The sequence below is a fragment of the Capricornis sumatraensis genome, chromosome 1 (assembly GCF_032405125.1).
Source record: "Capricornis sumatraensis isolate serow.1 chromosome 1, serow.2, whole genome shotgun sequence".
Classification (NCBI taxonomy): Eukaryota; Metazoa; Chordata; class Mammalia; order Artiodactyla; family Bovidae; genus Capricornis; species Capricornis sumatraensis.
In genome coordinates, this window is record NC_091069.1 from 180,892,482 (window position 1) to 180,917,486 (window position 25,005).

The 25,005-nt window shown below is 43.8% G+C and overlaps 1 protein-coding gene across 1 annotated transcript in view; it reads left to right on the top strand.

Annotated features, from left to right (window-relative positions):
- The first annotated feature begins 204 nt into the window (after positions 1-204).
- MB21D2 (Mab-21 domain containing 2) overlaps positions 205-25,005 on the top strand; it is a 128,139-nt gene continuing 103,338 nt past the window's right edge. The window contains exon 1 of the mRNA XM_068978231.1: positions 205-415. Within this exon, the coding sequence (XP_068834332.1) occupies positions 205-415 (211 nt within the window). The remainder of the gene's footprint in view (positions 416-25,005) is intronic.

Consider the following 25,005-nt stretch of genomic DNA (forward strand, 5'->3'; position numbering starts at 1 on the left):
CTGCAGTCCAGATCCTCCTGAAGCCCGTACGCCCGGAGCGCACCCAGCCGGGACCGCCCGCCTAGACGCCGGCCCGCCAGCCCGCCCACGGGCCGGGGTCACAGCCAAGGAGCCGACGAGGGGAGGAGGCCCAGGGGGGCTGGGTGGGGGGGCGGGGTGGGTGCTGCCGCCGCCGCCGCGGAGCTGCTACTCGGCGCGTTTTGTATGAAGATGGCGGCTCCCACCGCCAGCAAGGCAGCCTCCCTGGGCTGTAACAACAAGCCTGCGTTCCCGGAGCTGGATTTCAGGTCGGGAGCTCGGGTGGAGGAATTGAACAAACTCATCCAAGAATTTACGAAGCACGACCAGCGGGAATATGACGACCAGAGAGCACTGGAGATTCACACAGCTAAGGATTTCATCTTTTCCATGCTGGGTAAGGAGGAAAAAGAGAGGGGTGTGTGTGTGTGAGTGATGGGAAACAGGGTAAAGAACCCATTCCCCCTTCTCGTGCGCTCTTTCCTTCTTTTCTTCCCGGAGCCAGGTGCCTGGGGTATAACCCATCTCTGTTCCGCCTTTTCCATTCTTCGCCGCAACCTGAGCTGCCTCCCCTCCCCTCCTAACTATACTTTGCCCCGGGTCCCTTTTCCGCACCGCCCCGGATTACTGACTCTTTTGTTAATTTCTCGCCGACTGGGGGTGGTAGGCAGGTGAAGCGTTGGTGGTGAAACGGCTCACTGTTGAGGGGAAGCCCCTGGAAGCCGCGCGGTCCAGAAGAGAACCCGCGGCGCCTTCAATGAAGGGATTTGTCTCTGGAGGCACGGACGTGCTCCTTCCCTGCGCCGAGTCTCAGGTCCTCTCTGGAGCTCGGGGAACGGAGACAGCCTGGGGCTCTGGCTCGGCTCCCGAGCGACAAGTTGCGAGCAGTCTTGCGGCGCGGCGCTGTCACGCCGAGCCTCCGGTGGCCAAACTTGTTGGGTGTTCCCTAGTAACCCGCTCGAGTATGCTGGGCGCCCGGAGTTCCTGCAACTTTGATTTGCAAATAGATTTCCCACTGAAGCGGTTGGAAGCATTTCCGGTGCTTCTCCAGGGTTCTTGCTGATCTCAGAATTCCTAATTCCCAGCTCGCAAATGACCTCGCTCAGACCTCTGACCCCGAGGATCGCCAGCCCCTTGCTGTTTGTGTGCTGTCTGTTCGCTGGCCGAGAGAGGTGTCCTGGGTTTCGAACCTCGGCGACGTTTGGATTAGAATAAAGCCGCCTCTCCCATCCCCCAGCCTGGCACCTACAGGTCCTTAACTGATTGTTGAATGTTGTGTATAGGAAAATAATTGAGCCGGGCAGGGCGATCGAATAATCCCCCAGTATCCTGTAGTTCGGAGTAGTGCTGTGGGAGTCCGCTGGTGGGAGCCTCCCACGTAGCTTGCGGCTCCACCGAGGCAACTCTGGCTGCCATGCAGTACGTGGCCTGGGGGTTAACACTCCACCGAACTGGGGGGACTCCAGTGTAGCGCTGCCTGACTCGTGTCTCTGTGAGCTCTACAAACACATTCTTGGGCAATTTACCAGGTAGTGGAAAATTTCATTGAAAAGGTCTTTGACTGCAGAGGAAGACTTGAGTTTTTTCCTTCGTCCTGCCATCTATTGGGTTTCATCCGCTGCCTCCTCTCGTTTCTGGTTCCATCAGAGTGTACCTTCCGTCTCGGTTTGCGTCCTCCCCACAGCCCAAGAAGTGGGTAATACAAGTTGAACGTGTGGCCGCGGAGGGTAGTAACGTTTTGGGAAGTTATATGAGGCACGTTAAAACTTGGGGCTGGATTTTACCTTTTGCTCCATTCTCCCCAAGTGTATCCTAGATTGTGTATGAGGTTGGAAAGCACTCTGTTGAGATATTCGACGATTCAGCTAGTATTTAGATAAATGTGGGGTGTGTATGTGTGTGTGCGTGTGTTTAAATTACTCCCTAATCTTGTGGTGGGATGGGATTCCAGAGGGAAACTTTACAAGCTTACAAAGCTTTCAGATCTGAAAACCAGCACTGTGCTTATCAGAAGGGTGAGGATACACAGAGAATGCTCAGGGCAGTTATTTAAGTTGTTTAATCATTGCCTCTCTTCAGCGTGTCTAATGGAAATTGCCCGTTGTGTTCTTACAGCCCCCAAATCAATTCCGATGTCTCCTGCTCTAGGTCGCTCACTAGGAAAAGGTGCTTGGTCCCCATCAGTAAGGGATACTCAAGGAGCAGAAAAGGGGAGGCTGTGGGAAGGGGTTAAGTTTAAACGCCCAGCTCATTAGGAACTTCTGTGTTAACCCCACAGCTGATACACTGATTTCACAAAGCCTTTACCCACATATGAATGGCAAATGAATTATTGCTTAATTCATTTTGTGTTGAATGTCATGAGTGTGTTGACAGGTAAACGAAATTCCCTTTTATTCCTTTTTACCCACTTGATCTTGCAAGAGTGGTCTTTTTCACCCCCTGGGAATCTGATGTTTCCACCTGCAGGAGAGAAAAATTCAGGAGAATGTCATTTAAGCCTCTTAGCCCTCTGGACACTAGAAGGCAGATGGCGAAATGAGCCTGCCTGTGTGTGGTGCTGCGTTCATTTGTGTGTTGCTTGCTTTCCTTTAATGAGGTGCTGGCTGCTCTAGACAAGTGAAGGTTTGGCGACAGCAAGGGTCCCTGTGTGGATTTACTTTTTCTAAAGCGGATTTTCACTGGGCTTAAAAAAAACAAAATCTCTTTTTGTGCACTTTGTTTCACTTGCCACAGCTCAGAGCCTTTAATGAATATGCGAATGAGGTGTCTTAATAACCCTCAGCTTGTTAAGGTGTTACAGGGGTGGGACCAGGCCCTTATTTCTGTGAGTTGGGGTGAGGGGAGATATAAGGGGGTTGAGTCCTCCTGGCTTTGTTCTGCCTCTGTTGGAGCAGCACCTGAGGATTGTCAGCAGCTTAAAAACATTATTCCCTCACACGGAATGAAATGACAGGGAAATTTGGTGCAGACCTCTTTAATGGAACTGTGGATAACACTACCTCTCTTTTTAGGCTATTGGCAGGAGCAGCCACTCTTTGAGACTTTTAGCCCAGAATAAGCACCCCCAGCTTCCAAGATCCTTTTTGTTTTATCTAGATTGGAGGTAACTTTATGCAGAAGAGCAAAGTGGTGGTATAGACTTGTCATAAACAGGAACCTGTCAGCACCAGGAAACTCCACTGTCCTACCAAAGCAGAGGTCTGCATATGTTGTGGAGTAGGTCTGAGCCCACTACTGGTCACACAGTGGCTTTGTGGTCTGTCCTAATGTTCTCTGTCCGGAGATTCTGATTCCTTTGAAAGCAGGTGTTTGTGGGAGTCATCTAGCCTCGCTTTTTATTTCTCTACACCTTGGTCTTTTTGGAGAATGATTGCTGTTATTATCTAGTTAATATTTGAGAGCCCAGACTGTGGGAGAGGCAGTGCATAATAAACGCCATTTATCAAAATTCAGGGAAATTGCTAGAGTTCATTAATGTTTTAATAATATTTGGTGTTTGCATAATATCTCTGCCAGCTCTTTTGTTATCTTCATTCCTCTGCTGAAGTTGGATGAAGACTGGTTATATCCCCATTGAACAGATGCAGAACAGGGGTTACGCAGAAGGTAGAAGAACCAGAAAGAAACAAGCAGTCCCTATACTTTCCCTTCAGTCCAAATGGTCAGTACCATGGTGTGGTCATTAGAAGAGTCATCACTTTCTGCCTGCTTGGTGCCTGGAATTTCACATAACTTTAGGAGTAGGTATTGCTTTCTCATTATCCAGATAAAGATATTGAAATTTATTAGGATTAGGAATCATCCAGGGTTCCATGGCTAATAAGTGGAAGAGGTTGCTAAACCTCACACTGGCCTGATTCTAGGTCTTTTTTTTTTATAATTAAGAGTTGATGCATTAAATCCAAAGGAGGGACTTTGTTTAAAAACAAAGCATTCCCTCTTCTTTCAGAAATTTGTTTCTGATTTCAGCTGTAAGTATTAGGGTAATCCAGGCAGCATTTGAGGTGAGTCCTGGAGCAATCTGAATTTGAATATTTTATTCCATAAAAGGATCATTTGTTTTGAATTTCAGGTTGAGAAAATGATGGTCCTTATAATAAAATGTTCAAACCTATAGTTCCTGTCTTAGTTTGCCTCTTGCTGGCTAAGTGGTCTTAGTTTTTTCATCTATTAAACACAGATAATAATAATTTCGTCTATTAAACATGGATAGTAGTATTTCCATCTATTTAACATGGATATAATAATGCATGGTTTCAGAATTGTTATGGGTGCATATGAAGTTACTTTGTAAACCAAAAAGGAAGGTATACAGGATTTTATTATTTATTTTTAAGAAATTGGCATTTTTAGAAAATCTAGTGAACTTACACTAGAATTATCTCTGCAGCTTCCTATCAGAAAGACTACAGAGTATATTTAGAGGTGACTTAGGAGAAGAAAGGCTCTGGCTGTAGAGGCCAGGATTAATTCCAACTCACATTACCATTTGTTAAGTTCATACTGTATGCTGGCCCTTGTGCTAGCTACTTTGCATAAATCTATTCATGTAATTTTTTTGCAGAGACTTTATAAGGATAAATATCATCATACCTCTTTTAGAGGTGAAGTAAATGGTATTATCCCCTTTTAAAGATGAAACATTGAGGCTCAGAGAGGTCAAGTACTTATGCCAAAATCATACAGAGGTTGCCTTTGAACCTACAAAAGGATGTCTGACTCAAAAGCTCATGTTCCTTCCATCAATTCTGGACCAGACAACCAAAGAGGCCCCACTCCCTGGGGAATGCTGTACCACTCAGTACCCTGCTTAGCCTGCAGGAGCAGAGATGGTCTCTTTTGTCCTGTCTCTCTTTTTTTTTTTAAAGCTTTCTATTTTGTGTTGGGGTATAGCCGATTAACAATGTTGTGGTAGTTTCAGTTGAACAGCAAAGGGACTCAGCCGTACATATACAGGTCTTTCTTACATTCATGCGTTCAGCGAGTAATTACTGAATGTTATACTGTTTTCCAAGCAGTATGCAGGGTCATAAGAATAAAATAGTGAGCAAAAACTTTAATTCATGTGGGAGACCCCTCCCTCTCCCGCTTGCCCATTAACTCCAAAAAGAGAATGGTTTGCTCACTCTTGTCTCCTTTCAGACCCATGGTGTTTCTGAGCACTGTCAGATCTACCATATTTTTAGACACTTTTTGTGTCTACGGAGTAGGCCATTTTGAAGCCTTGTGTTTCGGGTAGTTACTTTCCTTAATGAATTCATCCAGCCATCTTTACTGAGGGGATTTATTGTGAATCGTTGCTAAGTCTTGGTAACTTCCTTTGCGTTCTAGTCACTGATGTGCTGTGGTATCTGTATAACAGACAAAGTCATCTTTGAAGTCTGTTCCAGCTCTGAAGACATTATGCATCTGGGGCAGGGAAGTCCCTCTACATTTATTTTTGCTTCTAGTTTGAGTTGGTTTCCATTCTCCCTCCATGGTTCTAGGCAGTCACTGCCCTTCATGACAGAAGAGCCCTGGTCTTTCCATGAGGCCTTGTCGTGCCAGCCATTGGATGATGCGTTGCTTGTGATTAGACTGGGCCCCTTTTGTATTCACAGAAATAGTGGAGTCTCTTATGTCAAACCAGGAACTTGTCATTGAATGTTAGCTCTTTAGACTCTCCTGGAGCTTTTTAACAGTTTGGAATCTCTGATCCCCTTTCAGGCCTATTGAATCTGAATCCCTAGAGATCCCCAGACTGGCTGCTCAGCACTCCAGCATCCTGTCCCATGTTCAGTTCAGCCTGATACTGTGCATTTCTGGTTCAGTAGAGCTGCACATACACACAGTGAGCTGATCCTAGTTGACTTTTGAGACTAGAACTGGGCTGCTGAGCCTAACGAGCGTTACATCTGCTGCTTCTGGAAGATAATGCTGGAATCCTTCCCCCGGGACAGAGACAGGGAGGCATAGTTATTGAGATGAGAATGTTTCCTTTATGTCAGAGGTTGTCATAGGGTTTCACATTATTGGATAATTTCCATCAACAGCATAACCCTTTGAAGTAAAGAAGTATGGGGAACTCCAGAATTGGAAAAATTCAGGAATTTGTCCAGGTTTACCAGCAAGTAAGTGACATAGCTGGGACTTAACCAAGGTCAGGCTGATGCAAAAGCCCTTGCTTTGAACAATGATACTATTCTGCCTTCTCAAGGGACAGGAGAACTGGACTCTAGTCTCAGCTTCTCCAGTAACTTTCTCTGTGACTTTGGGCAAGTCACATAACGACTCTGAGTCTCAGTTTCTAAATAGTTAAGTTGGGGCAAATAATTATGCCTACCTCCTGTGTTCAGGTGCATTCAGTGCTAAAGCTGAAGATACAAAAGAAGGATGTTTCTGACTTCTCGTACCAGCTCTGTTTTATACTGTGTGGAGTGTGTGCTACCCTGAGGCACCTAATATTTGGGGGTATTTTTTGGCCCATTTTCCAATTACAGAAAATACAAAGATATAAGTAAAATCAACTCTGAATTCTAATTATTATTAATATTTGATGCACAATTTTTTCTGGGCATCTATGTTTATAAAACATGCTTACAGTCACTCATACTTGCATACAGTTTTACATACATATTCCTATTGCATATATATATATATATTTCTTAATAAACTGACCAATATGCTATCATCTATTCCACTTTTAGAAAGAAACTATATATAACCTGTGGAAAGATGTTTTCTAGCCTCTTTCACTCATTTTTTATTTAAAAAATATACTGTTTTGGAAATTACAGGACACTTTGTAATATAACGATTGAGGGATGAAGAACCTTCTTGTTGGTGAGATTTGAGGGTTTGGCCTGCCTTACCTGAATATCTTTTTTGTTTGGGCCGTTTTCTCTATCCAAATTTGTTAACTTGGGTCCTTGGAAACAATAATTTTGAATCTCTGAACTTGAAAAGGGAAAAATTACATCTTTATTTTTATTGACTTCTAAAAGATGCTTGCTCCTTAGAAGAAAAGCTATGCCAAACCTAGACAGCATATTAAAAAGCAGAGACATCACTTTTCCAACAACTGTCCATATAGTCAAAGCTATGGTTTTTCCAGTACTCGTGGCTAGATGTAAGAGTTGAACCATAAAGAAGGCTGAGTGCCAAAGAATTGATGCTTTTGAACTGTGGTGTTGGAGAAGACTCTTGCAAGTCCCTTGGAGTGCAATCAAACCAGTCAATCCTAAAGGAAATCAAAGCTGAATATTGATTGGAAGGACTGATGCTAAAGCTCCAATACTTTGGCCACGTGATGGAAAGAACTGACTCATTAAAAGAGACCTTGGTGCTGGGAAAGATTGAAGGCAGGAGGAGAAGGGGACAACAGAGGATGAGATGGTTGAATGGCATTACTGACTCAGTGGACATGAGTTTGAGCAAGTTCTGGGAGATGGTGAAGAACAGGGAAGCCTCGCGTGCTACAGTCTGTGGGGTCGCAAAGAGTTGGACATGACTGAGCGACTGAACAACAACTGCAGTATTGCATTTCCTTTCATTATAAAAGTAGGTAACAGACCATAGTAGCATTGGGAGTATCTATGTATCTTGCTTTTGTTGCCAAAAGAAATCACAGCCATTGTCATTTCATATTAAAGACGTTATAGACGTCTCAAAAAACATTCATCGCTGCTTTGAAATTATAGTAGATGTTAGACTTGCAGCTAGATTTTATTGACTGCATTAATAAAGAATCACATATGGTACTCTATCACATATTTGTCTTTTTTAAAGTAAGTTTTGTATTTTAATACAAATTATTTGAAGTCCTGTGTGATTTTATTATTCATTTAAATATCGTATTTTTTTTTTTTTTGCAGGGCTTCCTAAAAGCCTGTTCACAGATGCAGTTAAGAATCTCAGCTTCTAAAGAAATCTTATCTCTGTTTTGTTTTCTTCAGTTCAGTTCAGTTCAGTCGCTCAGTCATGTCCGACTCTTTGCGACCCCATGAATTGCAGCACGCCAGGCCTCCCTGTCCATCACCAGCTCCCGGAGTTCACTCAGACTCACGTCCATCGAGTCAGTGATGCCATCCAGCCATCTCATCCTCTGTCGTCCCCTTCTCCTCCTGCCCCCAATCCCTCCCAGCATCAGAGTCTTTTCCAATGAGTCAACTCTTCGCATGAGGTGGCCAAAGTACTGGAGTTTCAGCTTTAGCATCATTCCTTCCAAAGAAATCCCAGGGCTGATCTCCTTCAGAATGGACTGGTTGGATCTCCTTGCAGTCCAAGGGACTCTCAAGAGTCTTCTCCAACACCACAGTTCAAAAGCATCAGTTCTTTGGTGCTCAGCTTTCTTCACAGTCCAACTCTCGCATCCATACATGACTACTGGAAAAACCATAGCATTGACTAGATGGACCTTTGTTGGCAAAGTAATGTCTCTGCTTTTCAATATGCTATCTAGGTTGGTCATAACTTTTCTTCCAAGGAGTAAGCGTCTTTTAATTTCATGGCTGCAGTCACCATCTGCAGTGATTTTGGAGCCCTAAAAAATAAAGTCTGACACTGTTTCCACTGTTTCCCCATCTATTTCCCATGAAGTGATGGGACCAGTGGCCATGATCTTCATTTTCTGAATGTTGAGCTTTAAGCCAGTTTTTCCACTCTCCATTTTCACTTTTATCAAGAGGCTTTTTAGTTCCTTTTCACTTTCTGCCATAAGGGTGATGTCATCTGCATATCTGAGGTTATTGATATTTCTCCTGGCCATCTTGATTCCAGCTTGTGCTTCTTCCAGCCCAGTATTTCTCATGATGTACTCTGCATATAAGTTAAATAAGCAGGGTGACAATATACAGCCTTGACATACTCCTTTTCCTATTTGGAACCAGTCTGTTGTTCCATGTCCAGTTCTAACTGTTGCTTCCTGACCTGCATATAGGTTTCTCAAGAGGCAGGTCAGATGGTCTGATATTCCCATCTCTTTTGTTTTCTTCTCCCAGCTCAAATGCCACTTGACTCATGAAGCTTTCCTGTATATCTCCCAGGAGGAAAAAAATTTCCTTTTCCTCTGTGTTCTTCTAATACCTGGTCCCCTTTTATAGCCCTTGGTGCACTATTCCCGATGCTATAGGCTGAATAATACCTGCTCACTTATCTTTGCAGCACTGAGTGGAGTAAACAGTAGGTACTAACAGAGTTTAATGACTTGATGCATTTTAAAAGAGCCCTTCTGTGCAAAGCTTTTTATATCATGCAACCCACTCCAGGAGTCTTGCCTGGAAAATCTTATGGACAGAGGAGCTTGGCAGGCTGCAGTCCATGGGGCTGCAAAAGAGTCAGACACAACTTAACAACTAAACATCAGTTTAAGGCATGGGCGCTTTCTGACATTGTCTCTTTATAATTGCTGCCTCTCATTAAGCCATATTATGACATCTTCTCTGGAGTCAAGGATGGAAATCTTGATCTGGTCTCTGTTTATGGTAGGGAAGTTTCTTCTTAGATTTTAATAATTTATCCTTGAGACTTAGATAGGACAGTTTAAGAGATGTCTCAAGTAATTTGTGTAGCTTGTTGTCTGAGAGCAGCAAATGGTGAATTGTGGAAACGTGCCCTTTCTTGTAGATCCAGATTTTTCTTCCCTGGGCATCTGGGGTACTTGTGAACCTCTTGCATGCCCATGCTTGGGTCTTTAAAGGATGCACAGAAAGCATAAGTCATCTTTCCCGTGAAGGTGTTCCTTGTGCTTATCAGTCAGCCTCCAGGTGTTTGGATGCCTATTCTGGAATCGTAATTGCAGCAATTATTTATGATTATAAACTGCTATAATTTGCCATCAATTTATTTTTGTGCAGTGCTTTGTAAATTACAGTACATTTTTGTGGATTACAACATGCGTTAGCATCTGGTATGGTGTGGCTTTATTCTTCGGACCAGCCTCTGAGAGAGATTGTGTAGGAACTAGTAACCTCCATTTACAGATGGGAATACTGAGATGCTGGAAAGTGATATGACTCAGTTGGAAGTTACGGAATAGGACTCCACCCAGATCTCCAGTGTTTTCTGCTCCAGCACACAGCCTGCCAAGAACGTGTGGCTTTTCTCCCCAGACATCTTTCATGGTTGCTGAGGTGAGTCTGTGTCCCCAGCCCAGGCAGGGGTAGCAACTTTCACACCTCTCCAGGCTTTTCTGCTCTCTACTGGCCCAGGGGTACATAGTGGGTGAGGGCACCATGGCTCAGTACATGCCCCACAGATGTGCATTTTTCATGTCTGGTTGTTAGTCTCACTCATCTGGTTCTGAGGGTCTGTGACAGCATTTACAGTGGACCTGGTTGACTACTTGCCAGCTGAGTGATCTCTTTAAGGACAGTCCATAATTATGCCATTATGTCAGGCCCTGTCTCCAGGAAACAGCTATCTATTTTTCGCGCACTTAAGTGCCTTTTCATGAATTCCCTTTGCATGAGATACAGAGACAGATTACTAGGGACAGTGCTGCTATGAATAAAGCTGGCTTAGGGAGCTGTTATTCAATTTGTTTTTTTTTTTATATATTTTTTCTCAACACAAGAAGACATGATTACTACTTGTGAGTTGTCAGGAGTGAGAGTTGGTATAAATCTTATTTAGGTTTCTGTTCTGAGTATTTAAATATCTACAATGTGCATAGAATTAAGCATGCATTCATTAATTCATAAATTCACTCAACATGTTTGAGTGTCTGTCATGAACTAATGTGATTACTATGGTGCAACTATTGTATCATAAGAGCGCAAAGTAGTGAATCAGAGAAGCAAGTCTCTCATAAGTCTTCATGGGATTTAGGTTCTCTGGGGAATTCAGCAAGATATAAACACACAAGTAGGAAAAATAAAAACAAAAACCACAGATCATCATGATAGACAGTAACTGGGTAGGATGGAGTGAAGAGTCATAGAGGTTTCTCTGGAGTAGACAGATTTGAACTAAAAGCATAAGAAGGACTTGGTCATCTGAGGACAGATGAAAGAGTACTCAGGTAGATGGAACAACATGTGCAAAGGCCCTGGGGTGGGTACATTTGAGAACTTTTAAGGGTGCTTAAATTGCAGCAAGTCTGACTTGGCCTCTACAAGGTAAAGTGGTCTGTGTTCAGATTAAGCCCATGGTAGATGGAATGAACTGCCTGCCTTGGAATGGAGCAAGTTTCCTGCAAGTGGAGGTTTCCGAAATGGGGCCATCCTTTGTCTGGGCTCTTACTGGTAGCATTCCAGCACTGGAGGAGAGGGGAGACAGTGTAGAAAAGTTGCATTCAGTTCAGTTCAGTTGCTCAGTCGTGTCCGACTCTTTGCAACCCCATGAATCGCAGCACGCCAGGCCTCCCTGTCCATCACCAACTCCCAGAGATCACTCAAACTCAAGTCCATCGAGTCAGTGATGCCATCCAGCCATCTCATCCTCTGTCGTCCCCTTCTCCTCCTGCCCCCAATCCCTCCCAGCATCAGAGTCTTTTCCAATGAGTCAACTCTTCGCATAAGGTGGCCAAAGTACTGGAGTTTCAGCTTTAGCATCATTCCTTCCAAAGAAATCCCAGGGCTGATCTCCTTCAGAATGGACTGGTTGGATCTCCTTGCAGTCCAAGGGACTCTCAAGAGTCTTCTCCAACACCACAGTTCAAAAGCATCAATTCTTTGGTGCTCAGCTTTCTTTACAGTCCAACTCTCGCATCCATACATGACCACTGGAAAAACCATAGCCTTGACTAGATGGACCTTTGTTGGCAAAGTAATGTCTCTGCTTTTCAATATGCTATCTAGGTTGGTCATAACTTTTCTTCCAAGGAGTAAGCGTCTTCTAATTTCGTGGCTGCAGTCACCATCTGCAGTGATTTTGGAGCCCCCCCCAAATAAAGTCTGACACTGTTTCCACTGTTTCCCCATCTATGATGGGACCAGTTGCCATGATCTTCGTTTTCTGAATGTTGAGCTTTAAGCCAACTTTTCCACTCTCCATTTTCACTTTTATCAAGAGGCTTTTTAGTTCCTCTTCACTTTCTGCCATAAAGGTGGTGTCATCTGCATATCTGAGGTTATTGATACTTCTCCCGGCCATCTTGGTTCCAGCTTGTGCTTCTTCCAGCCCAGTATTTCTCATGATGTACTCTGCATGGAAGTTAAATAAGCAGGGTGACAATATACAGCCTTGACGTACTCATTTTCCTATTTGGAACCAGTCTGTTGTTCCATGTCCAGTTCTAAGTGTTGCTTCCTGACCTGCATATAGGGTTCTCAAGAGGAAGGTCAGATGGTCTGATAGTCCCATCTGTTTCAGAATTTTCCACAGTTTATTGTGATCCACACAGTCAAAGTTGCATTACAGGTCTTCAAAAGGCCCTTTATAGCCATGTGATTCTCTGATTTCACCTCTGATAGCCCTAAGTCAGCAACAGTGAATTCTGTATTAGATGATTTATGGGTCAAATTGCAGTTTTCATCGGAAGATGATAAGCTTTTATTTTTCCACCTGAACTTCCACAGTCTACAAAATACTTTCATAGGCATAATCTAGTTTTGACTTCTTAAAACAACCCCCAAAAGTAGGTATTATTATTGTCTGTATTTTAACATAGGAAGAGACCGATGAATCAAGAGAAGTAACACACTCAGGGTCACTAAATAGTTGAGGTGAAATCAGATTGAAGTCCTTTGACGTTCACCTCAAATTCTTTGTATTAAGCTGATTCTAGAAACCTCCCTTATCCCACCCCCTTATAGCCACCCCAGGATATGGAAGAAGAATTTCTGGTCAGAGAGAGGCACTGAGGACCAGTGGGAAGAACCAAGCCAATAAACTGCAGGTCTGTACTTGCCCATCGTTGGTATGCAACTTGGAAGGACTTTTCTAGCCTGCTTCAAGATCAGCCTTTTAGCAGCTGCAGCTGTTCATAATAACAGCTGCTTATGCGAATGGTGATGTGATTAATAAAGAAAATTAACAGTTTGTTCTTTCAACTGTGCCCTTGGTGTGTGCAGTCTGCTTTCATGCAGGCTGTGTTTCTGATCTGGAACAACACAGTTCCACTGGCATATGGTCATCCAGGGGCTCCTAGCCCCTGGAGAAGGGGTTGTCTCTCAGAATCCTAGCCTGGGAGCCAAAAGCCCATCAGGGACTGGGCAGTAAGGAAAGTGGTGGGCAGTGTGGTGAGTGCTAGGTGGTTCTTGATTTCAGAGTCAGGGATACTGGGGAGTAGGGGGCTGCACTGATGAAGATCACCTCTCACCTCCCTTGTAGGTCAGACAGAACACCATGGCTGCCAGTTTATCACCTCTGATTTGTAATCTGTGGCCTAGAGAAGGGCCAGCGTTCATTCATTACATACAGCTAGTCTGGGGGCAGAATCATGGTTAGAACCCAGGATTCTCGTCTACCTGCTCTGTGTGTGTGTTTGTGTTACTTCTAGGATACCGTTTCCAAGTAAATTTTCCCTTTGAATCAGAAAACTATAGTTGAAAATAATAGCCACACTCCAGTATGAATAGTTCAAAGTGCTTTATACTTTATGTCTATTACCTAAATTAATGCCAACAACACCCTATGAGGAAGGTGTTATTTCTTCTTTACTGATGAGCTATCCACAACACAGAGAGGTTAAGTAATTTGCCTAAAGTCACAGAGCTAGTGGTAGACTGGGAATGTGAACCCAGGAAATGTAGCTTCAGGCAGAAAATTAGCAGCTAACTATGGATCTTCTTTTTTAACCTCGTTAAGAAAAATGTCTCCTGTAAAGTGGAAATCGTTGACGGGACACAATTTCATTGCTGTTAGGGAACTTGGAAATTAGGTGGCCTGAGTTCCTCCCTCCTCCATTTTAAACAGAAATGGAAACTGAGACCCAGAATGGAAAGAGACCTTCATCTTCTCGACTCTGACTCTTGACTGCTTTTGGGCAGAGTGCAGGTGAGGTAAAATGTCCAGCAAGCGGCTGCTTCCTGAGAAAGGTGTTTGCACCTGAGACTGTCGCCTCAGCAGTGTCTGCTCCCTGGGGAGCATCTACCTGGGATTAAAGTCACTTTGAGAAGCTGTACTTCTAGGTAGGGTATGTTTCCCTGCTACACAGCTGCCTTGTAGTTTGAAGTTTTTTAATTGCTATCAGACGAAGAAGGCTGAAGAAATAACCTAGTGGGTAGAGTGCGTTTCTGGGGTGTTGTGTTCGCATTTTGTCTTTGTTCCTAGTCTGTTATTCCCCCCTGCCCCGGCTTGCGTGTCCTTTTCTCACATCTCTGCTGTCTGTACAGTTTGAGTATCATAGTGAATATTTTCATCTCTTAAACAGTTTGTTATCTACAGTAAGGAAGGAGTAGACTGTGAGATACTGGGTCCAGCTCTGTGGGCTGGTAAGACTCCTGGTGATCTTCCTTCTCTGCTGCTGGTCTGAGAGCTCAGAACCTTAGGAGGATTTAGAGAATTGTAATAGGATTCAGAGAATTACAGAGGAGTTAAGCTAGTGGGGATCTTCCTGAGATTAGTTCATCCACCCCATCACACTGCTGGTGGGGAAATTTAACCCTGTGGTGGACAGTGACTTGCTCGAGGTCACACTGGCCACGACAGTGATAATGATCATATTGGGAAACTTCCCTGCTGTTTATTGAGCATTGTTGCAAGTGCTTTGTAATCATTAACACATTTAATCCCGACAACAACTCTGTAACAGGGGTGCTGCTACCATCCTCACTTTCCTGATAAATTACAGTAGTTAAGTTACCTGCTCAAGCTGGTGAGAGGCTAGATTCAAACCTAAGCAGTCGGGCTTTTAACCCCTTATACCTTTCCATAACAGGAGTGCCATCTCCGTGCTAGGTTCTGTGCTGGTTGCTGGTGTAAAACGTGTGTTGTTGTGCTCAGTTCCTCAGTCGTATCTGACCCTTTGCGACCCCATGGATTGTAGCCGGCCAGGCACCTCTGTCCATGGGACTTCACAGGCAGGATTACTGAAGTGGGTTGCCATTCCCTTCTCCAGGGGATTTTCCTGATCCAGGTGTCAAACCTGCATCTCCTGCATTGGCAGATGGATTATTTACCACTGCATCACCTAGGAAGCTCTGGCATAAAACATGAGGTGGTGTTAATTGTTGATGGAGATGATGGAAGGCAGAGAATGGTGGGCAGAGTAGAGAAGAGGTTGGTGTGATTTTCCAGTGCAAGCCAGTTGCTAATATGATTCTTCCGGCTTCTGGTCCAGAGCCTTTTTATTCTATCATTTGGCCTTTCTTGGCAGCCTCAGGGCAAACATTCTTCTAATGCTTGTGGTTTATGTTTATTGAAAGTGATTTGTGTGAAATATCATCTTATCCATGTGGTCTCCTCATTTTGAAAGAAGGTGTGTCTCAGCTAATTGATTGATTTAAGGCTGGATAAAGGTCAACTGGGCCCTTGATGCTAAGTAAATTAGGGCAAGTCTTATGAAGGCACAGGCTCTGCAACCCCCCTTTCCCCCCATGTCATTCCAGATTTAGAACATTTAATTAGGACATAGTTAAGGTTATCACTGGGAAGGGAGAATGAGGAGCTGATCTTTTTTTCAGTGAAAGGCAGATGTCAAAAGTACTCTTAGGATATTTACTAAGAAATCAAAATTTAGAAACTGAACTGGGTTTTACGTGAACTGCAGGACCCTTCTCTTTAGTGCGGTGAGTGACTACTTTTGAGAAGTGAATGATTCTTTAATAAAAACCCTGTCCTGTTTCCCTGCTCTGTCAGGGCAGATGTTTGTACACTGTCTCGACCTAAACCACTGAAGCACACTGGCATCATGCTGCAAAAAAATCAGTCACTGGGATGAGGTCACTTCTTGAAAATCTCATGCTCACGATGCACAGGATTAGAACTGGAAGCCTCATCCCCTAACTACTTACTCATGATTTTCCTGGAATAAAATCTCAGGGAATGGCCGTGTAGAAAGTCATGGGAGAGAATTTTATAATCTCTGGTTCTTGGGGAAGAGGATGGATGGGAAATGATCTTTCTGAGTATCATTTAAGACCAGCCTACTTCTTTTTCTGTCTCCTGGGTCCTATCCTCTCTGCCAGCCCAGCCCTCTTCCTGGGGGATGATTTCTGCCCCTTTCATCTGTAGTTTCTCCTTCGTTACCAGTTCCTTCCTAAACATGCACCCACGCATTCTCCATACATTCCTTCAAAAGAGATCTTAGAGAATTTCTGTGCAACAAGTCCTCTGTGGGCAGCAGGAATACAGTGAAGAACAAATCTTCATGTTATTGGGTTACAAGTCTTAGAAGGAGATGGACAGTGAAAAAAATAGGTAGATTAATGCCCTGAAGGAAATACCAACCAAAAGGGAACACCATGGTGCTGTGGTTTGTCTTTCCTTCTCCACCTTGACCTTGTCAATCAGTCTCTCCTAAACTCTCCCCCCTTGGCTTCCATGGCAACGTACTCTTGGTGGTTTTCTCCTTTTTCCTCCATCTCCATTTGAGGGACGGACTTGTATTTCTTTGTCCAGCCCTTGATGATGCTTCTGCTCCTTCTCTGCTCATACTTTTTCTGATCTTCTTGTTGAGTCATTTCCCAGCTCTCTTGCTGCCTCCTGAGCCTGTGCCCCAGCCTGGATTTGACTGACTTTTGCACAGTTCCACTCAGTTAACCCAAAGGTGCCATGAACTAAGTGTCCAACGTGAATCTATGCTCCTCCTCGATCAACCACGCCACCTTTCACCAGAGTCAGAAGACGAACTTGAAAGTCATCCTGAGCCCCTCTCTCGTGCTCCTACTCCAAAGCTGAAAAGGAACTGAGGTCTGTCCATTCTGCCTCCTCCTTCAGACTCTGTTTTCTTCTTCCCATTCCCACGGTCACCACCTTAGTTCAGGCCATTACTGTCTGTTTCCTGGGTTACTGCAGGAATCTCCCTGGGTTTTCTGCTTTGAGTCTCACATCCCTCAAATCCATTCTCCACGCTAAGTCACCTTTTAAATAGGCCTAAGCCCTCGGGGACAACCCATCATTCTTCACGTAAAGTTCAGACTCCTTAGTGTAGTTTACAGCGGATTGGGGACCCAGCTCCTGCTTACATCTCTGGTGTCCCCTCCTACTACCCCTTCAGTTTCACTGTATATTTCTTGTACACCTGCTTTGAGAGAGGGGTGCCGTGTAAGGTACTGACATGCAGTCTCTCTTAAAGTAAAAACCTAAACATTCTGAACAGTAGTAGAAGGCCTCTGTGTCTGTCTCTTTCGGCCTTTTTAAGACCCACCTCAGATGCCCGCACACTCTTGGTTTCAGCCACTCTGGCCTTTCAGTTCTTTAGAAATACCACATCCCCACCACTAAGGCCCTCCCTGAAATGCCCCATCCCTCCTCCACTCGCCCATGCAGCCAACGCTGTCACTTCTTCCCTAGGTGATCTCAGTTTAATCCAAATATTACTTCTCCAGGAGGCCCTTCAGGCTAGCCCAGGACAGGTCATATTCTCCGGAACCTGCACGCTAGCTTCACAGGTGTCTTAATTGCACTGATCCATTATGAGTTTGTATTATTGGTGTCTGACATTTCCCGTTGTCGCTAAAGCTCAATGATAGCTTGTCTTGGACCTATTATTATTTTTCTTTTTCTACTTGCCTGAAATGTAATTGTTCAATAAACATTGTTAGTATGAATGGCTACTTCACTTTTGTTCTTGAACTTGAGCAGTTAGGTAGAATACAGGTCACAATAGCCATTGAGATGACCTTATGTGTGGTAAGTTTTAAGGATATATACCTTGGTGTGTTCAAGGGACTTATCTTCTTAGACTCCCACCTCTTGGCAGCTTACAGTCATGGAATTAAAACGTGTATGCTTTAGATATTATCTAGTTCAGTATTTTCCAACCTTTTCTAAACATGAGGGTATTTTCTTTAATTGAAAACTGATGAGCATTCACATGGTAGTGGTTATATTTTTACTGTCAGTTTATTTGAGAAAAATGAGTAGTTATAGAAAGCGCCTATGAATTTAGCTCACCACGTAAATGACTGAGTTTTTTCCATAATAGCATCTATGTACTTGAAAAATAGTAGTATGTATGCTTGAGAGAGAGTGCTTGGTGAGCACATGGATTTATGGCACCAATAACCCCATGCCTTTGTGGCCCTTTAGTCAGGAACCAACCACATGGTCTGGCCTTTTACTATGCAAATTTGCATCACATTTAGAACTGGTTTCCTGTGGGCTTGGTTTCTCCTATATGTATTTGATTCGACCAACGTGGTATTTTTAAATAGAACAAACATTTAAAAGTTGGCAGGTTTTTCACAAAACTAGATTTCCGATTTGAAGAATGAGAACTATACCTTATTTCCTGTTCATAGTCACCTGGTACTGGACAGCAGCTGTGTCCTTTAGAAGTGCCCCCCTTTTTCTGGTTTGTCACAGTTCTCACTCTGTGTTGCCATATAGCAAGTTCCCCGTAGAATGGAAACGAGAAACCCAGTGATTTTAGCAATATGTGTGTGAAGCCACCTCCAGCTCTGTAGCGGCTCGTGAGCCGAAAGAGCCCTGGGTCCAGAGTCGGGAAACCTGTATCCTCGGCTCCTCACTGTTAACTGACTAGCTTAGTGACCTTGAAGAAACTGGATAACTTCTCTAAACTTCAGTTTTGTCATTTGTCATTTTTAAATACCTCTGAAGCCTCACAGGGTTGTTGGACCTCCAGAAGGAAGATTGTCCAGTCTGATGGTACATGTTTGTTATAACTCCCCTGTCTCCTTTTTCCTTGTCTTGTTTCTCTTTCTCTGTTATGGAGGAATCTGTCATTTGTTGTTGCACCTTGATGTTCAGTGTAGAAATATGTGAAGAGCTATTGATTTCCTGGGCCCTTCCTTACCCGTGTCACGCCTGGAGGCAGCTTTAATCCTTTCATCTCATGTCCTCTGCTCCTGTTGGAGGTCCCATGGCCATAGGCAAGCTCCTGCAGTGACACCCAAGAAACCCCAAAGTTGAACTCCTAATATCAAACGATTGGAGCTGCCTGATTGCCTGTGGAGATGCTCAGTAACTAGCCAGCCATAGCATTGCTCACATTTATGAAATGCTAACAGGATACCAGGCTAGCATGGAGGATTTAGTTTTTAGCAGCAATATCTTTGTATCTAGACTTGCGGATCAAACAAATTTTATTGTTTGAGAAGAACCGTACCAGTTATTTTTGTCATTCTGGATCTGGAAGGGAGGGTAGGCATCAATGCTGCAGAAGAGGGGATAAACAGGAGAGGTCAGTCTCTAAGATTACAAGCACCAAGGTGGACACTGGAGAACAAAAATGTAGACTTCGGGGTCAGGCAGATCTGAATCAGTTACTGGATGGTCATGTGACGTTGACTGTGTCTTGTGTGACTTTGAGCCAACTATCCTTTCTGATCCTTTGTTCATAAAGCAGGGATAAAAGAATATTTCACCTTTTAATTTGATACTGTTTTAATTTTTAAAGATTTTGAAGAGAATGCCAACTTCGTAGAGTTTTTCTTAGGATCAAATTAGTGCATGTTTAATATGTTAAATGAGGAACTCAGTACATGGAACTGCCCTTTTCTTCTAGCTTTTGGCTGAAAATCCTTTTTTACTTCCTCTAAATGGGATTAATAGGTCAGCCTGTGAACAGAGAATCATAAGTTGTCTGAATGCATCTTTCAACAAACATTTTGGTTGAACATTTTCTGAAGTAGGTACAGTGGGGCTCCTGTTGATTTAACTTTTATAAATAAAAGGCTAGGTTTTCCAGGAAACTAAAAGAAATTTCTTCTGCCTTTATTTGTTTCTCAGAAATTTCCAAAAGTGTAGGACCAATCAGCATGATTCTTAATTCATCAGTCTGTGAACCCAGCCCAAGTGGCCTTCAGGAGGGGAACAGAGCAACCTCCCCAATAATGATGGGCTACATGAATCAGAAAGCTCTTGGCTCGGCTGGATTAAAGTAACTAAAATAAAGCTGAAGTTTTAAATCTGATGCTTATACTAATAGTTTTCATTTAGGGAAATAGTTTTGGGGAGACCTGACTTAGAGGTGGTTGCGGTATGTATTCAGGTATAGGAGAATATGGAACATTCTCTTAAAAGTCTGCATATGGAGTTTAAGGTTACACTAATCCTTTTGAGAATTCAGAGTGGTACTGGAGATTGGGCCCCTGCTGGTGAAGTGAAGAAGGTGGGCACTGAACTGGAAGTAAAAGTATTAGGAAGAGACTTTCACTCCTACACGTCCCTTGAGATGTAGGGGCCACGGAGGGATTTCCTAGCAGGTCCTCCCACTGCTTCCACGTCTCTTCATTTCTTGCCTCTGTAGGGAATCCCTGTGACTGGCTGGTTGTGTGGAGAGGATTGATGATCAGCTTGGAGTTGATGATGAATTGGATGCCAAGAAGAATCTTGAAGAGGCTGAAAAGGGCTTGAGAATATGCTCCAAGATGGCAGATAAAGAGGAGCTTTTTTTTTTTTTTTTTTTGCCAATCCTTATCTTTCTTCTCAATCTTACCGTTTTTGTGTTGTGATTAGATGAGAAGAAGCCTAAAGGAGCCTTCCCTTTGCGAGATGGCATGGGGCATCTCTAGTCAGATGCTTGTTCCTGCTGCTCAGGTGGGAGGTGGAGGGAGGGAGTGTGGGAGGAAGGAGTGTGAATGCAGGGATGGAGCTTCATCTCCTGCTTGAGGACTTTTTCTCAGGAAAAAAAATTAGTCTGTACATTATGGATCACGGGCAGCAAGTTTGTAAGATTCCTGCGTGTGTGCCTGTGCTCACTGGCTCAGCTGTATCCAACTCTCTGTGACCCCATGGGCTGTAGCCCACTAGGCTCCTCTGTCCATGGAATTTCTCAGGCAAGAATACTGGAGTGGGTTGCCATTTCATACTCCAGGGGATCTTCCTGACCCAGGAGTCTAACCCACGTCTCTTGCATCTCCTGCATTCTCAGGCGGATTCTTTACTGCTGTGCCTCTTGGGGAGCCTCTTAAAAGATTCTAGCAGCTTGTGATGAGAGGTTGAGATCTCCAAGACAGAAAAGGCTCTGTTATTTGTCTTCAGGGGAACCAGGTAGAGGGCTGATAAAAAAGCTGGGTGACAAGATGCTGGACTCCAAAACCAGTCGAGGAAAGTAGACCCTGGGTGTGGGAGATGCCTAGGCTGGCTCTTTCAGAGATGGCCAGCAAAGCCTGCCTCAGCAAGGCTCAGATTGTTTAGGATGTTCCTCAGGTGTTCCAGGAAAAGGAACATCGTTTTGTATCACGGACATTGGCTACCTCATTCCATTACTTGCTATGTGTCTTCATCTTCAGAAGTCACTTCCTCCCTCCAGCCCCAACTTTCTCCAGCTGTCAAATGAAGAAATTGGGATACCCTAGTATATGATGCTAGAATTCCTTAAGTGGAATCATCCCTCTCTTAACTGATACCAAAATTTCTGTCAAATAGCTCTATGTCTTAAAGTTTCAGTTTAAAGACCTGCTGCAGTGGCTGGTTTGGGGGCAGTTATTTAGTTTTCGAGGGAGTGTCTGGAGAGTGGTTTCTGTTCTCATTTGAGGGAGTCTTGGTATTACGTCACAAGACACACGGAGAAGCTCAGATCTCCTGTGGCTCTCAGAAGAGTGACTCAGAGATTCCAGGGGAGTTTGGTCCCTGTCAGGGTTTGGTCACCTGGCCCCTGCTGCTGGCAGTGGTACAAAACCTCAGGGCTTTGTCCTGAGCAGACCGTGCCTTCACTGTGGAAGGCCCTTCGAAGGCCATTTACACTGAAGGTGACGGCCAAATATTTTCCTGCAAATTAAGTAGTATACCAAATGGGAAATTCATCTTAATCATCTTTAAATGCTTCCTGCTCACTTGCCAAGGTTCTAAGTAACACAATTTCGAAGGTTTAGAGGTGTCTAATACAGTTTTCTCCCCTCTGTACATAATTCTGCGTCCATTGTATAGCTCTATTAGAAGCATTAGGGTAATTATAGTTACTTTTTGCTTTTCAATTTCTGTAGTATTAGCCCCAAGTCTGCCTGTACTGGCTGTATTAATAAGCAATGACTGAAAATTAAAAGAATTTGGCAGCACTCCTATATTAAGGTTTTGTAGGCCTTTCTCCCTAGGATTAAATATGCTACTATAGGCAGGCAGGGTAGTCCATGGGGATGTGTTTGGGTTAGGAGTTCAGAGACCCAGTTTCTAAATCTTCATCTGTAAAATGGGGAGAAAAGTTTCTGAACTCCCATCCCCTGGGGGATGTGGGGACCAGGGAGCTTGTTGGGAGTGAAGGTACTTTGGAAGCTCATGATGATAAGCAGGGGGTTGTCTGAGCAACAGGGAACCACTTTCTCATGTGCTTTTGGGTGGTCTTATGCATATATTTTGTGAAATAGAGATTTTGTATTTAATATTTGGGCTAATAATTGGAATATTTGACGCATAATAGTGTGCAAAGTGCTTCTATCCCCAAATCTTGTGAGGTAAGTAGTTTTGTTTTTTCCCCTCCTGCCAAACCCGGAATTAAGTTGTAGATGGGTTAAATAATGCTTCCTTAGTGGCTCAGCTGGTTAAGTAACATGCCTACAATCAGATTAAGCCATTGGAAAGTAATTTGCTAAAATTTTTGCCTTGTGTTTGCAGCTTTTGGAGCTTTCCTTTTCTCATGTAGCACATTTTTACTTTGGGAAGGGCCTCCCATCACCTCTATAACAATAAAGAATAGCTGACATTTTTTTGAGGCTTGGTCTTTACTAGCACATTTTCTAGATGGGGAAAGTGAGACACAGAGATTAAGTAGCTTGGCAGAGGTTACACAGCTTGTGTGGAAGACCAGTTCAAGCTTTTTCTGTACTATTACTAGTATTTCTACCAAAGACATTAACTTTTCTTGTTAACACCTGTCACTGCCACTCTCTCACAGTTGATTTTTTTTTTTTTTTCTTCAAAATCCCTCTTGTGCTTTTTCTCTTACTGATTTGGAAACAGGAAAAGTCCGTGCCTCTTGTGAAGCTTTTCCAACTCTCCTGGTACATTTGGTATTCTAATCCAGGCGGTACATGTCAGCTGTCTACAGCCTGAATTTTGCTTGGAGACCTATTGTGTTTGGTTCTGATTATATTCGGGACAAACACACATTTGCATTAGATGACAACAACTAAAACTTAAGGTCACTGTTGTTGTTTAGTTACTAAGTTGTGTCTAACTCTTTTGCGACCCCATGGACTATAGCCCTCGAGGCTCCTCTGTCCATGGGATTTTCCAGGCAAGAATACTGGACTAGGCTGCCATTTCCTCCTCCCGGGGATCTTCCCGACCCAGGGATTGAACTTGAATATCCTGAATTGGCAGGAGATTCTCTACCATTGAGCCCCCAGGGAAGCCCTAAGATGACTAAGCAAAATATAGATTTATTATTTCTCATGTAAAACTGTGGCACTATAGGGTCTGGTTATCCACACATCAGCATCAAGCTACTCTCTGTAACCTGGAAATGATCTTCGTTTTTTTCCTCCCTGTCGCCTTTCTCTGCTGCTGCTGCTGCTAAGTCACTTCAGTCCTGTCCGACTCTGTGCGACCCCATGGACAGCAGCCCACCAGGCTCCTCTGTCCATGGGCTTCTGTATCCCCGACTAACGACCAGACTGAGATCCCTAGGAGCATATACTTTATGTAGGATAAAAAAAAAGTAAATTCTGGCATAAAGATGGAATTGAGTACATGTATGTTGAACTGAATTAAAGTGGGTGGCTTAAGAAATGGCCCCAGTTTGGGCAAAGGACATTTGCTGTTTGTGAGGTGACTGTGCTCCTGGTACTTTTTGTGCAGATGGGCAGATAGGGTAGGACTCTGTCCTTCTCCTTGAAGATCTGTGGATCATCAAAAGTTTTAAAAGGTGATGTGGCTCAGTGGGTTAAGAATCCACCTACAGGGCTGGAGACGCAGGAGATGTCAGTTCAAACCTTGGGTCAGAAAGATTCCCTGGAGGAGGAAATGACAACCCACTCCAGTATTCTTGTCTTAAAACTCACATGGACAGAGGAGCCTGATGGACTGCAGTCCAAAGGGTCGCAGAGTCAGACAGGACTGAGGAACTAAGCACGGCACACTCTGAGCTACTCTCGATAAAATTTACTTGATTGTACTGCCCCGCATTTTGGAAATATAAGGACACTATTTTCCTTAAAAATAAATAGTAGACTTGATGAGTTAAGTGAAATAATGTATGTGAAAGCACTTTTTGTATTGTTGGGTATGGAGCAAATAGGTTATTGGAGATGTTTTGAGAGCATTATCCCGTTATTATCATTACAGGCTTAACACAGACTTGAAAATCTTTGCTCTCTGCCACTTTGTGCTTGGCTTGATATGTCCACATATGTATATAAATGTGGCTAATGTTATCTTACTGCCACCCGTGTCTGGCAAAGAGAAGGTGCTCAATATTTCACTGGACAAGTGAATGAATAAATGAACATGGTGATTTTTGAGACGTTACTGAATTAATGCATAATGTTACTGAGGCATGAAGCATCAAGCAGAGTGTCAGCATGAATTATCTTAAGGATTTTAGTATAGGCTGCTTTTTAAACCTTTCTCCTGCATACTGGCTGGGAAGTGACCTGAGATCTTGGATGAAGGGAGCGGAGGGCTGGCGCACATGCAGGCAGGCAGGCAGGCAAGGGACAGGAAGCACAGAGGCCCAGCTGCGTGGGAGACATCAGGTGGAGACAAGCAAATTCAGTACTAGTGCCAGAGCTGCCCTGATCCTCAGATCCCTGTCTTCTCCTGTCCAGAGCATGCTGCAGGCAAATAATTAGGCATGGGCAAGATGAGTTCAGATGATGAAATTCTGGACCTGGAGATGAAAGCTATTGGAAATCAGACGTCAGATCTGAAGGACCTTTAGCAGTCAGCATGCCGGCATTTTCTTTTTACGAAAGAGATATGGAAAGATCAAAGAGCAAGGACTTGGGAGTTGGGTAGCTCCTTGGTTTAAATCCCCGTTTTGCCTTTTCCTATCTAAAA